This window comes from Phoca vitulina, unplaced genomic scaffold, assembly GCF_004348235.1.
Source record: "Phoca vitulina isolate PV1807 unplaced genomic scaffold, GSC_HSeal_1.0 scaffold19, whole genome shotgun sequence".
Lineage (NCBI taxonomy): Eukaryota > Metazoa > Chordata > Mammalia > Carnivora > Phocidae > Phoca > Phoca vitulina.
The window spans coordinates 19,291,347-19,306,963 of record NW_022589722.1 but is presented as its reverse complement, the minus strand read 5'-3'; the positions used below and the strand labels follow the sequence as shown (position 1 = coordinate 19,306,963).

The following is a 15,617-nucleotide window of genomic DNA, read 5'->3' as shown; positions in this document are numbered from 1 at the left end:
GAGGGGCCCAAGCACAGATGATGGACTGGCTCCTTCTCCACAAGAGGAGAGGACTTAGAGACACTTGGGGGACAGGAAGGGCAGCCTGTGATGGCAGAATGGATGGCTGAGGAAGGGGAGGATTCTGGGGGGTTGTCTTAAACCGCGGCCTCCTCAGCCAGCCAGCCAGCAGGTCTTGCACTTGGCTTCCCAGCTAGGAGTAAAACTGCAGCAGAAACCCCATGAGGGCAATCAAATGGTTAAAAGCATCATGGGAGGACTTCCTTTGGATGTTCCCCGCCCCCCCCACCGCCAGGACCTCCCACTCTAAGTCTGTGCCCTTGCTCTAGAAGTTGTCAGAATGCCTTTCTGCTATTGGCAGGGGGCTTTTGTCCACGACTTGGTGGGAATACGAAAAAGTTTCGCTACATTTCCTCTTCTCTGGAACCCATCTTAGGAAGTTAGAAGATCTCAAATTGGATAATAAACTGACATGCTAAGTGAGCGGAGTGGGGTGAGGGAGATACGATACAGCCCTGAAATGTGAGGAGATTTTAATAGGATAATGATGAGTCACATGAAGCTGTGACCCGCTGTGACCCCGGTTGTAGGCTACCAAGCCCCTGAATGCCAACTTTCCTCTTCCTTGGCTGTAAAAATCCTCTGTCACCAGCAGACCATCGGTGACTGCAGTGATGAGTTGGTAAGGGGTCAGGGAGGGTGACGGGAGAAGGTCTGCATGCCTAGTGAGGCAGGTGAGACAGAATGGCCGCCGGGAAGAACTGACAAAGAGGGGAGGGAACAGGACACGGTGTGGACTATCTCTGGAGAAACAGAATCCCCTTCCCACACTCCCACCACCCCCAACACACTCAGTCTGGTAATCCTTAGAGATAAAGGGCAGACTCTGGACTCCCATGTAGGATATAGGATGGAGGCTGGAGTCACTGACTTAGACATTAAGGGAATAGTGACCTGAAGGGTGGGGGGATTTGGGCACATCTGGGTCATACTGAACTTGTTCTCTTTCCCAAGGAGGGCAATAGGAGTCCCAAGGGAATCCCACTGGCTTCCTGCCCTGTGGACCCATCCTATTGCCCTTGTCTCTCCAATCCTCTCCATCCTACTGATGCAACCCTGCACTATAGCCTCATCCCGTCAAACTAGGTGGGAGCCCCCAAAGTGTCCCCCTGGCTCTAATCCACCCGCACGGAATCTCCACATTAACCTTCTGAAAATGCCACTTTGATTTGTCTCTCCTCCACCCAGCTCCTTTCAGAGGCATCTTAGCTATCACATTCCAAACCTCTTATTTGGAATTTATGTCCCTCAATAATATGGCCCAAACTCACTTCCCTAGCCTGGTTTCCCACGATCTTTCAATCTCTCTGCTCAAGCCATTCTGCAAAATTCTCAAAGCTCAAAACCTTCCTCATGGCTTTCTGCCTCCCAGCCCTTGACCGTTACCACTTAAAGGAACCACGTGGATCCTCTGAGGCCCAACACAAATGCCACCTCCTCCAAGATGCTTCCCTAGTCACCTTCCAGGCTGTGACCTCTCCCGACTTCAGCATGCGTTCCAGTCACCTGGGGGTTGTATAAAGATGCAGAGAATGTGCAAGTGGGTCTGGAGTAGGCCTGAGAATCTAACAAGCATCTCTAACAAGCTTCCAATGAGGTTGTGCTGGAGCCCAGGACCAGTCCTGGGGAGGCGAGGTAGAACACCTTGCCTCATTCAAATGGAATTGATCACATACGGCCTTGTATTATTATTCAACAGTGGGCCTGAGCTTCACTTCTAGATTAAAAATTCCTTGAGAGCACAGAACCACAGAAGAGGCTGTTTACGTGGTAGGAAGAGAGAAAGCTGTAAAATCAGACGCTACTAAGTTTGGGTCTTAACTCTGCCACTTACTTGCTATGACACTGAATGAGTCCCACAACCTCGGAATCTGCTTCCTCCTCTGTTTGTGAGAACACCTCCCTCCCAGAGGATTAAAGGAAATCGTGGTTGTGATTATGCCTAGCATACTGCCTGATGCTGAATATATTTAGTATTGCATAAATATATTATTATAATACTCAACATATTAGTGAATACTGAATAATATTTAATTTATTTTCTATTTTAATATCGGCTCTCTGCCTTTTCCTTCCTGGTATAACTTTGGTTTTTATACGTAGTCCTGTACATAGTAAGTGCTCAGAGAATCTTCTACAGGAACTTCTGTTCTACCTGTACAATTCTGCTCAATTCACACTCCTGGGCTCTCCTCACTGGACATGATGCTCCAACCAGTCCTGACCTGAAAATGCTTTACATTCAAAGTCTTCCTCTTTGTTGGTGAATATGCCATCAGAAACATAAAAACCTACTAACATCTGCTTGAAAGAAAATGCAATTTGTTCGGGTTGGAAATGGGCATTTGTGACACCCTGAATTATGATAAATAATCCATCCACTCCTGTTCAGACTCTCACTCATCAGGCAAGCCTTAGCTTGACCTCGCAGATCCAGGGTTTTCTTCCCAACGGCATTCTATCAAAATGTCTCATGTCCCATTTCCTCGTGCTCACTGAAGCTCTTGTTGATCAATTAAATGCCCGTCTTCTGAGCTGCTAAAAAGGGCATAATAGAAAGAGCACTGCATAGGAATCAAGACGTGGGTAGCAGTTCTGACTCTAGCACTACCCGAGGGTATGATTTTGAGCAAATAACTTCCCTTCCCGGAGACTCAGGTTTTTGATTCTAGGCTAATAAATGGATTATTCTCCCACTCCATTTCATTTTCACCAGGACTTCCGGTGCTAATGTCCGGCCATTACTCAGGCCAGTGGAAGAAATCTTTCTCAGCTGGTGGAACGTTAACCTCTCTCACCACCCAGGGAAAGCATTTCTACCTTCCTGGCCTTGTTCAGAGAGAAACACTGTGGCCAACCCTTTTGTGAGCCACTCAGTAGCCAATCTTGCATTTTTTTCCTGCTTGCTAATAAAACCCTAGGTTTATTCGGAGCGGTGATGGGACAACCCCAGAAGAAAATCCTGATTTGTCTAAGACAGGGGTTAGCAAACTTTTTCTGTAAAGAGCCAGATAGTAAATGTTTTAAGTTTTGGGGGGCCATAGATGATGTCTGTCACATATTCTTCTTCATTTTTTTCTCTACTCTTCAAAAATTTAAAACAAAACAAAAATGAAAACATCATAGGCCCTGGGCTGTATAAAACAGGAGGCGGGCTGGATTTGGCCTGGGGTGGTGCAACCATTAAGAATAATTCTATTTTTTTCTATTCTTCTGACAAATTTTCAGTCACCTATCCTCCCTTTCAGCTACAGATGATAGCATTCTCAACACAATGTTAAGGAAAATCTACTGGGGGTTCCTGGGAAAGATTTTGTTGTTTTCTGATAAGAGGAAGACACATAAGAGGAAAGCCAACTGGCACTTGCAAAACAGCTATTTTGTGACCATGAGGTTCTAACATGAGGACAAAAGCCAACAATCTGGGAGGACTTAGTAGAAAGACACACAGAGTCTGGGTCCTGGGTGATGTTGAGCTGTTAAATAAATAAACCCTGGAATCCCCTACCTCCCATCTTTTAGTTAAATAAGATACTAAATATCTACATTGTTTAAACCACTGTCAGGTTTCTCATAATCCAAAGCATTCTTAAAATACTAAATCTGAGGGGGTTTTTTCTGTTTTTTAAAACTTCTATGTACCAGGCCCTGGGATTCCAACAGTGAACCCCACAACATTCCTGCCCTCGTGGAGCTTCCAGTTGAATAGAAGATGCGACAAGACACAGAGAAGAGTTGGTCTACCCTTCAGCCACTGAAAAGGGGTGATGAGCACTCTTAGCTCTGGTCTCATATTCCTGTGAACAAGTTATGAAATCCTCAACAGCAAGTCTGTGAAGCATTGCTGTCTGAGAGACCAAACAGTACAAAGAGAAAATGACTAATGTTCAAAGGCAGACGGACAGACTCAAGTTCAAATCCTAGCTCTACCACTTACCAGCTATGTAACGTTGGGTGAATTACTTAACCCCTTTGAGCTTCAGTGTTCAAATGTGTAAGATGAAGCTCATTATAAGATACCTCCTAAGACCACTGAGATTTGAATGAGGTCATGGACTTAGAGCACTTGTACCTCAGTAGACGACAACCATATATACCTGTAACTATAAACATATACGTATATAAAAGTTTGCTTAACAATATATGCTAAGGAGGAAAGGCTAGAAGGACATCAGAAGTGGCTGCCTCTGGATGGTGAAATGAGAGGCAATTACTTTTCTTCCTCATATATTTTTTCCTAGATTTTCCAAAAATATATACACATGATTCACAGCCAGGGGATATATTTTTTAATGTAATCTTTGTGTTTTGAAAATAAAAACAACATGTGGACAGCAACTTCTTTGTTCTTTGATCCAGACAGGAGTCAGGTGGCCCCATTCTACACCTAGCACTGGCACGGACTCACTGTGCAATCTTAGAAAGTCACTTCACCAATTCAAGTCTAAATTTCCCTGTCTAAAATTGATGATAACCAGACTCCTAGTCTCTCCATAGTGAGATTGCTTGCACTGGCTTAACTCATTCACCGAAACAACTGTAAAAGCTAGAACAGCTATTTGAAGACACTGGAGAGCAATCAATGCAGACAGGACTAGAGGAGTCACAGGCCTTGAGAGAAAGGAAGCACAGGATGTGCCCTCCACATTCACCCTGGATTTTCCCTGCAGATGCTTCTCAACTGCCACACTAGGAAACAGAACCCAAGCAAAGAGTGTGGTCTGTTGGGCTGAAGTCAGAGTTGGGGATGACAAAGTGACTCAACTCTAGGGAGCAATGTTCCAGAGAGAAGAGCCACAGAGAGGGGAACATACCTGCATTGGAATTCCCCTTGAATCTTTAGCCCACTCACTTGTGCAGAGAGTGAGAAACCGAAACCCAAGGAGAACACATCAGCTTAGTGGCTGAAGAACTGATCAACTGATCACTGATTAGTGGGGGAAGTCAGAGGCTGGAGTTCAAGCTGGATCAGGTAGAAGGAACTTGGTAAACACCTAGAGCTTTTAGCTGTGGACCCAGAAAAACTCTGAGCTTGGAGTAGAGACCCCGTCCTAGTAGCATAGACAAGACTAAAACAGATCAGACTTAACCAAGGCTTGACAGAATCAAGGAGACCTGCCGGTTCTCTATCTACCTGCTAGAACAAAATTTAACACCCTTTAGAGGAAGTTAACATAATTCACCCAAAGCCTCTCTAACTTTGTGTCCATAATGTCCACATCAAACCAAAACTATAAGGCATCCTGAAAAACAGGACCAAAACCCTGAAGTCCAAAGAAAAAACCAGATCATAGAAGTTAATCCAGAGATGACTCAAATATCACAGTTACCAGACAGGGACTTTAAAATAACTATGGTTAATATGCTTAAGGAGACAGAGGAAAAGATGGTCAAAATAGGGGAAATGATGGACAAAACAGATGAAAAAAGGGGAATATCAACTGAGATTTGGGGAAAAAAAAGAAAAATCAAATGGACATCTACCACAGAAGAAAGAATATAGCATCTGAAGTTAAGATCATTTGGATAGGCTTAATACCAGGCTGGACATAACAGAAAATGAGATTTGAGAACTGAAAGTTCAGGAAGTCAATAGAAAACACCAAACTGAGGTACAAAGAGAGAAAAATGGACAAATCAGAGCAGAGCTTAAGAAACATAGGAGGTACATGGGGCGCCTGGGTGCCTCAGTTGTTAAGCGTCTGCCTTCAGCTCAGGTCATGATCCCGGGGTCCTGGGATCAAGCCCCGCATCGGGCTCCCTGCTCGGCCAGGAGCCTGCTTCTCCCTCTCCCTCTGCCTCTCTCCCTGCTCATGCTCTCTCTCTCTCTCTCTCTGTCTCAAATGAATAAATAAAATCTTTAAAAAAAAAAAAAAGAAAAAGAAACATAGGAGGTACAAAGGTCTAGCAGTCCCATAACTAGAGTGCCCCAAGCAGGTAAGACAGATGGGGCAGAGAAAATGTTTGAAGAGCCAATGGTCAAGGATTTTACCAATTTGATGAACAACAACCCAAAGATTCAAGAAGTTCAGTGAACCCCAAGAAGAAAAAATATAAGAAAACCGTATCTATGTACCTTATAGTCAAAGCGCTGAAAACTAAAGACAAAGAACAGATTCTTTAAGGCAGCCAGAGACAAAACGACACATTGCATTCACAGGGGTAAAAATAAGTCTGAAGACTAACTTTTGGAAGCCAGAAGGCAATGAAATGACAACTTTAAAGTATTGAAAGGGAGGAAAAAAACCTCTCTAACCTAGAATTCTATATCCAGCAAAAATGTCCTTCAAAAATACAGGTGAAATAAAGATGTTTTTCATGTTCTACACTACATGACACTGCACTACCCAAACTATCAAAGGAGTTTATTTGGCTTGAAGTAGAAATGATCCCAGGTGGAAGCACAGACCTGCTGGCATGAATCAAGAGCCCTGGAAAGGGTAAATATGTGAATAAACAGAAAGAAATATTGACTGTTTAAAACAGTAATAATAATGTCTTATGGGGCTTAAAAATGTAGAAGTAAAATACAGTAAGGCAATAGTACAAAGGGTGGGACAGAGGTAAATGGGGTTAAAGTGTGAGCACGTTCGTGACTGGGCTGGAAAGGAAAGAAGGGGTAACATGAGGTGGACATGAGAGGACCACTTGAAAAGAGTATGTCTGGGAAGTCAGCCGAAGAAAACATCAAAGAAAAAATCTTAAACTGCATCATCCCTCCCAAAAAAGCAAAAAAGAAGTAATAAAGGAATAAAGACAGATGGGACAAATCAAAATTAAATAGTAAGTTGGTTGATTTAAGCCCAACAATGTAATTTAATTTAAGTGCATTACATTTAAAGGATCTAAATATTACAATTTAAGATACAGATGATCAGACTGGTTTAAAAACACGTATTAAAAACCTTAACATTCAATTCAGAAAGGTTAGAAATAGGAAGATGAAAAAAATATACCATTAACTACTTGATCTAATTGACTTCATCCAATATCTGCTGAATACACAGTCTTCACAAGTGTGCATGGGCATTTGCCAAAAGAGACCATCTGTCAGGACAAAAAGCAAGTCTAGACAATTTCAAATATTGAAATCATACAGAATATGTTCTCTGACCAAGGTGGAATTATAATAGAAACCAATAACAGAAAAATAACTAGGAAATAAACAAATATTTGGAAAATGAAGCAACAGGTTTCTAAGTAAACCAGGAGAAAAAGGAGAAATCACAATAGAAATTGGAACATGAGTTTAACTGAATGATAGTGAAAGTATGATATCAGAAAAATTATGGGATACATTTAGGCAGCACTTAGAGGAAAATCTGTAACTTTAAATGCCTGTCTTGGAAAAGGTTAGATTCAATGATCTAAAAGTCTGTCTCAAAAGCTAGAAAAAGACAAAAAGTTAAACTCAAAGTAGAAGAAAGGAAGCAATATACAGAAGAGGAGCAGAAATAAATGAAATAGAGAAAAGATGTCAGTTGAGAAAAACAATAAGGCTAAAAGTTGCATCTTTGAAAAGACTAATAAAATTGGTAACTGGCAGAACTGATTGGGGAAAACAGAAAAACATAGATTGTCAGTATCAGAAATGATAGGGAGACATTGCTCTAGGTGCTAAATACATGAGAAAAAGTAACAAAAGGAAAGTTTAAGCAGTGTCATATAAAGAAATTTGAAAATTTAGATGGAATTAATTCCTTAAAAGTAACAATTTGCTAAAAGTGGGGTGCCTGGGTGGCTCAGTCGTTAAGCGTCCGCCTTTGGCTCAGGTCATGATCCCAGGGTCCTGGGATCGAGCCCTGCATCGGGCTCTCTGCTCAGCAAGGAGCCTGCTTCTCCCTCTCCCACACACCCTGCTTGTGTTGCCTCTCTTGCCGTGTCTCTGTCAAATAAATAAAATCTTAAAAAAAAAAAAACAAAAAACAATTTGCTAAAAGTAACACATCAAGAAATAAAATAATCCTCAAAGAAAACTCCAAACCCAGAGGACTTCGGTGTTGAATTCTACCTAACATTTAAGAAATAAGTAATCCCAATCTTACACAAACTCTTCAGAAGAAACAAAAAAGAAGAAACTCCCACCTTTTTTTAGGAGGCCTATATGACACCCGAAACTGAGAAGGGCGTTGTAAGAAAGACAAATCAGAAGCCAATAAAATCTTATAAATAATAGGTACTAAAATTCTTAACAAAACAAGTAATCTAACCCAGAAATAGGAAAAAAGATAATACTTCTGACCAACTGCCATTTATGCCAGGAATGCAAGACTGACGTCACTTTCAAAATTTAATACATGTAATTCACCATATTAACAGAATAAAGGAGAGAAACATACAATCATCTCAACAGATGCAGAAAAGCATTTAATAAAGGTCAACACACGTTCAAGAAAAATCTCTCAGCAAACCAGGGACTTGATCAGGAATACCTGCAAACAAAATCTACAGTAAGCCTGACATTCAATGGTGGAACAGAAAATGCTTTTCCTCCTTAGGTCAGGAACAGGACAGCATGTCTGCTATCCCCACTTCAACTCAACATTGCACTAAGGTCCCTAAAGCACAGAAAAATAATAATATAAAGACTATAAAAGAAGATGGAAAACTATCATTATTCCCAGGTGATATGATTATGTCCATAGAAAAAATTTTAAAAGCAAACTCATGATTAATAAACAAATTTAGCAAAGCAGCTGGACACAGTCATTACCTAAGAAATCAACTGCATTTTCATACGCTAGCAACTAACAATTAGAAAAATACTTTAAATACTACTACTTACAATAGCACGAAAAAACATCAATTACTTAGGAATAAATCTAATGAAGGATGCACAAAACCTCTACACTAAAATCTATGAAATGCTGCTGAGAGAAATTAAAGGCCATTTAATACATGGAGGTCTGAGGCCACATACATAGACAGGAAATTTGATGTTGGTAAGATGTCAATTCTTCCCAAACTGATTGTAGAATCAGTGTCATCTCAGTCAAAATCCCTGCAGGATTTTTTGTGACCTTTGACAAGCTGATTCTAAAATCTGTATGGAAATGTTAAGAATTTAAATTAACCAAAACAACCTTAAAGAATCTTATGACCCCAAAACAGACAAACAGACCAATGGTTCAGAATAAAGGTCAAGACATAGATCCACATGTATACGATCTCCTGATTTACAGCTAGTGGGCAAAGGATTCTTTCCAACAAGAGGTGCTCTATCAGTCAAAAAGTAAAAATAAGAACTATGACTCCTCCCTCACACCATATACAAAAATTCCAGATAGACTTCTGATATAAAAGTAAAAGGTAAAATAATAAAACTTTTAGATAATAATATGAAAAATATCTTAATGACCCAGAGGTAGGCAAAGATTTCTTAATACAAAACAAAAAGCACTAACTACAAAAGAAAAACACTGATAAACTGGACGCTATTCGAATTAAGAACTGTTCACCAAAAAATACCACTAAGACAATGAAAGGCAGACTACAAACTGAGAGATGTTTCCAATACTTTTATCTGACAAATACCTCCTCCTGAGAATATAAAAACAATCCTTACAAATCATTAATGAAAAGACAAACAACACAACTTAAAAAGAAACCAACAGGCAAATGATGTGAGTAGGGAGATCACAAAAGCGGTATCTACAAGAATGTTCACCAATCTTTCTCAAACTCTTCCAAAAACCGGAAGAGGAGGGAACACTTCCCAACTCATTCTATGAAGCCAGCATTACCCTGATACCAAGTCCAGACAAAGACACTACAAGAAAAGAAAGCTCCAGAACAATAGCCCTCATGAATATTAATGCAAAAGTCCTCAACAAAATCTAGCAAACAGAATTCAACAGTGTGTTAAAGGACTGTACACCATGACCAGGTGCAGTTTTTTATTCCCCGATGCAAGGATGGTTCAACATAGGAAAATCAATCAGTGTAGTACACTATGCTAACAGAATAGCCACATGATCATTTCAATGGGTACTAAAAAAGCATTTGGCAAAATTTAACACCCTTTCATGATAAAAACACTCAACAAAATAGAAATAGAAGGAAACTATCTCAACACACTAAAAGCCCATACAAACAACTCACAGTTAATATCATACTCAATGGTGAAAGACTGAAAGGTTTTCCTCTAAGATCAGGAACAAGACAAGGATGCTCACTTCTGCCACTTCTATTTAACATAGTCCTGGAAGGCTTAGTCAGAGCAGTTAGACAAGAAGATCACACACGCACGCGCGCGCACACACACACACACACACCTTAATACAAAACTACAGTAATCAAAATAGTGTGGTGCTGGCATAGGACAGATATACAGACCAATAGAATAGAATAGAGAGACCAGGAATAGAGCCTCACATATATGGTTAAACAATTTTTAACAAGGGTGTTGAGACCATTCGATGAAGAAAGAACAGTCTTTTCAACAAATGGTGCTGGGAAAACTGGATATCCACATGCAAAAAAATGAATTTGGACCCTTACCTTATGCTGTATGTAAAAATTAACTCAAAATAGATCAAAGACCTAAACATGGGAGATAAAACTATAAAACTCTCAGAGGAAAAGCTTCCTGGTGTTGGATTTGGCAATGATTTCTTGGATATGACACCAAAAGCACAGGCAACAAAAGAAAAACATATACTGGGCTACATCAAAATTAAGAACTTCTGTGCATCAATGGATACAACCAGTAGAGTAAAAGGCAACCCATGGAATGGAAGAAAATATTTGCAAATCATATATCTGATAAGGAGTTTATATGCAAAATATATATTCAATAACAAAAAATAAACAGTTCAATTTAAAAATGGGTAAAAAGACTTAGACATTTCTACAAAAAAGATATATGAATGATGGATAAGTACATGAAAAGATGCTCAACACCGACAATCACTAGGGAATTACAGATGAAAACCATGAGGTGCCAGTTTACACGCATTGGGATGGTTATTATTTAAAAAAACACATAGAACATAACAATTATTGGCAAGAACATGGAGCTGCTGGGACCCTTGGGCTTTGCTGGTCGGAACGTAAAATGGTGTAGCTTGCTATGGAAAACGGTATGGTGATTCCTCGAAATATTAAAAATAGAATTACCATATGTCCCAGCAACTCCACTCCTGGGTATATACTCAAAAGAACTGAAAGCAGGAACCTGGAACAGATATTTGTACACCTATGTTCATAGCAGCATTATTCACAAGAGCCAAAAGGTGGAAACAACCCAAACGTCTATTAAAGGATGAACGGATAAACCAAATGGGGCATACACATAAAATGGGATGTCATCCAGCCTTTAAAAGGAAGGAAATTCCTGATACATGCCACAACACGGATGAACTCTAAAGATACTACGCTAAGTGAAGTAAGCCAGTTACATAAAAACAAACAGTATGTGATTTATATGGTCAAATTCATAGAGGCAGAAAGTAGAATAGTAGTTGCCAGGGACCGGGAGATGGGGGGAGGCGGGAATGGAGAGTTACTGTTAGAGTTTTAGTTTGGGAAAATGAAAAAAGTTTTGGAGATGGAGGGTGGTGATGGTTGTTGTACAACAAGGTGAATGTACTTAATGCCACCAAATTGTATACTTAAAATGATTAAAATGGTCACTTTTTTGTTATATATATTTTAACACAATAAGACAAAGTATGCTCAGGGATACTTAAGAAATAATTAAAAACTTGAGACAATTTAAATACCATCAACATTTAAATGGACGTGTAAACAGTGGCATGTGCCCAAAACGCAATACTATACAGCAATGGAGAAGTACTGCTCCGTACAACAGCGTGGACGCATCTCACAGACATTGCATTGAGTGAAACGAGCTATATACAAAAGAATACAGACTCTATAAGTCCATTTATATAATGTTTCAGAAACAGGCAAAACCAAACGATAGTGATAAAATCCAGGACAGTAGTTATTAACAGGGATGAGACATGAAGGAACTTCCCAGGGTGCTAGAAATGTTCTATCTCTTTTCTGGGTGGTGGTTACACATGTAGATACAAAATGAGAGAACAAAAGGTATTCATCAGACCATTCACATAAGATTTATGAACTTTATGTTTAATTTACCTCAATTTTATAAATTTATAAAATGATGCAAAATCGTGATGACAGAACGACAATGCCAGAAGGAACTCTGGAAGAAAGCTGTTTGGCATGTCCAGCAAACACTGTGGGGGATTATGGAGCAGGTGGTCCCTGGGCCATGCTCTGAGAAAACTGCACCAAGGAGATGCACTTTACCAGCCAAGGGAGAAAGACACTCTGTCCCTGCTGGAAATTACATTTACAAGGAGCTGCCCCCTTTTTCAGTGCTTAGGGGACAAACACAGTCCCCATCAGTCTTCTGACTGACATAACCCAGGGAAAGGTGTAAACACAGCAGTTTATATCTTCCCATTAACTCCCAATTCTCTAGTCCAAGATCTGGGAGAAATCTTTACTTTCAAAGAGCGAGGACATTCCTCACTCTTAAACAACAATCCCATGACACACTAATTTAATCCCGCATCTACGGGGACACAGAGAATGGCCTTTCCCATTCACAGACATTCAGGGTCCACATTTGCCCAACTGGAGCATCACTGTAATGGGGTCTTTGGGGACTCAGACAATATGAACGTGTAAACAGCAGGTGTTTACGGTGGCTCCATTTTCGTGTTTACATGACTGCACTGCACTCCCCATTGCAGAATATTCCAGGGAGGGCCTAGCGTATTCCATAAATGGCTTCAGAGTCTCTTGCTCCAGGTGACTTGCCCCAGCCTAGCATTCGAGAAGCACCATCCCTCCCACAAGGACACTGGCCGTGCCTAGGACATGGTGGAAGAATGAATTTCAAGCACTTACTTTCATCATTAGAAACATTCCCCAGAGATGTGTGGCTGGAATAACGTTTGTTCTCACTTTCATTGAGACATCTTTCAATCCAGCTCTCTAAAAAAAAAAACAAAAAAACAAAACAGAAAGAAAGAGAGAAAGAAGAAAGAAAATCACAGAATTGCAGAATCGCTGTTGGTGTTTGTGAAGAGACATGAGCATCATAAACACATTCGACTCAACTGCCAATTGGTTTTCATCTGAGACCTGCCCCGCTGGAACTGGGCTTTCCACAAAGCCCAATGGGCACCATTGCTGAGGAGACAAAACGGTGATTGAAGCCCCCTTAAGTATTTCTTGGTCAGATTCTACTACTTCTGGAGTATTCACAGCCCAATAATACCAACTGAGGATTATCTTTCTTTGCATCGAAGAGACATTCCTGAGAAGTCATTTGTAAAACAAAGTTTGGTCAACTAAACCACTGGTGGTGGTTTATGGATTGGTAAATTAGCAGCAGAACCCTTTATCCAAACAAAAACAAAAAGGAAAGCAGATATAACCCTGAGGTTCTGGATGAATTAGAGGAGGAGGGCAGGGACCTTGGTAGCTCCCTTCCCTTTGCCTGGTGACCCCCAAAGGGGCACTTCCAAGCACAGGCCCGAAGCCGCTGTGGGAGGAGATCTTAAAAGCTATACAATAGCTATGTAGTACTTTTAAAATCCAAAAGACTGTTTTCTTAATCTAGTTCCAAAGTCTACAAAAGTACTTTCCACAGTGCAGCATGATGTTTATTATCCATTGGGTAGAACAGCTACCATTCCTTCCTTCATTCATTCAACAACATCCACTAACTACAGTCAGCCCTCCTATAATGCTTGTTTTGAAAATCAGCATGTATTCCCATGCAAGTAATACATTAGGGAATGATCTGAGCAGAGAGCAAACTTTGTGTTTGCTTACACTCAATTTCTTCCCTAAGAAACATCAGGCGAATGCAGAAAACCACGTGTAGCCGAACCAAACCCCATGCAAAATTCACACATGCTCACACCCCAGGCATGTATCAGCTACTTGGGTTCACCACGCGCGTTATGAGCCACACGTGCCCGGCTAGCGCCCGTTCTACCACCCACCATAACTCACAAGTGGCAGCCTTTCTGACATCTGCTTCCAAAAGCAAACTTCAGGTCTTTTCCAAGGTGAAGTGCCAGACTTAATTGTCTTTCTGCACCTCTTAAACATTGAATTAACATGTGCAAAACCGTGCTATCATTTTTCTTAGATTCCTGTTTTTTTTTAATGTGTCCCTGAAAGAGCTTTTGAGTGTTATGCCCGTCATTTATTTTTCTAGCAAACTGGTTTTTAACGTGCTGTTTTGCAGAATGTAGTGATTTTTAGGATGCCTACGTGGTGTTAGAGCAGAGCTATGGCTTTGTGCTTCCGCACGGCGCTGTCCCCCGTTGTGGTCTTTATAATATAGGAGCTGGCATTAACTGAGCCCCTATTCTAATCTGCCAGGCCCTTTGCATATGTTATCTCACTGAATCCTGACAACTCCCAGAAGGAAAGGTTTCAATCTCCATTTTTCTTCCTAGAAAGCAACTGAAACTGAGATTAAGTCATGTGACTCCTCATAATTCAAAGAGACAAGATCATTAGTTAACACCTTAGGTGACATAGTCTAGAAAGGAGGCACACTGGCAAGTGAGCCGTGGGGTGGGGTGGGGTGGGGGTGGGGAGCAGGGGGACCGGGAAGAAGCCAACGCGAACAGCAGGGAGAAATGTTGGGTTTTTGTTTTATATTTTATGTCCCAACAAACTGCTCTTTTAAAAGCTGCTCCCTAAATTGTAAATAAGTAGGGGGGGAATATCCAAGTGGAGGAGCTGGAGACAGCTTGTTAAGAGGAAATGGAAAGCTGGTATTTCTGAGGAAACACTGAGCGGCAGAGAAATTCAAAACATTAAAATGCTACCCCTTTCCAAAGACACCAAGTGCACAATGTAGAAACAAAGGGCTTGCGAGGTTGTCAAAGGGGTGATGGCACAAGGTGGGTGCCTGTCATCACATCGCTTCTAAAGATGCATCGGGGTACAAATCTCCAGAATTCTTCTCAGGACTCTCCAGAATATCTCCACTCGGATCTTCTAATCCCCTCGAGTTCTGGCCCATTTTTCTCAGCAACAGGCGTGGCTGGTCTTGGACAGCAGCTCCTGAAATCTGCAGCCTCTTCCTCCACCAGAGCACACCAGCGAGAGCACCTGCTATTGTTCTGGGCCAGCCCTGGTCTTCCTAGTTAGCTATGCACATCTAGCTACTCTCACATGCGTGTGGACATGCACATGCACGTGCACACACACACACACACACACACACACCCTTTTCAGCAGACACAGGGAACTAAGAGAAACAGTCTCCCCCTCACCCATTCGCCTGCGCCAAGATCAGGTCTGTTAACACTGGAGTCCTCAAAAGGGCCAGTTCCTGCAGGTGAGACTCCCCAGGGATTGGTGGGGCCCTCTGAAGAACTCGTGCTAACATTCCGGAGGGGAGATGGCTCTGAACACCCAAGGCCGAGAGAGTGCACCACCAGCCCACAAGAGCTCAAGCCAAGGAAGAACTTTCTAGATGGCTGTGCCTCTCACCCCAAGTTGCCCAACACTGGAGAGAGATGAGTGCGGGATGATGAGAAGAGAGAGGG

General features: G+C 41.3%; 1 protein-coding gene across 7 annotated transcripts in view; it reads right to left on the bottom strand.

The window, feature by feature from the left end:
* The window catches only part of RFX4 (regulatory factor X4), a 155,460-nt gene that overhangs the window by 115,559 nt on the left and 24,284 nt on the right, over positions 1-15,617 (bottom strand). For 6 of the 7 annotated variants that reach the window (XM_032416389.1, XM_032416385.1, XM_032416386.1 and 3 more), the window contains exon 2: positions 12,946-13,032. The exons of the other annotated variant lie outside the window; for it this stretch is intronic. In XM_032416389.1, coding sequence (XP_032272280.1) covers positions 12,946-13,032 — 87 coding nt within the window. The remainder of the gene's footprint in view (positions 1-12,945; positions 13,033-15,617) is intronic. 7 annotated transcript variants of the gene reach the window in all.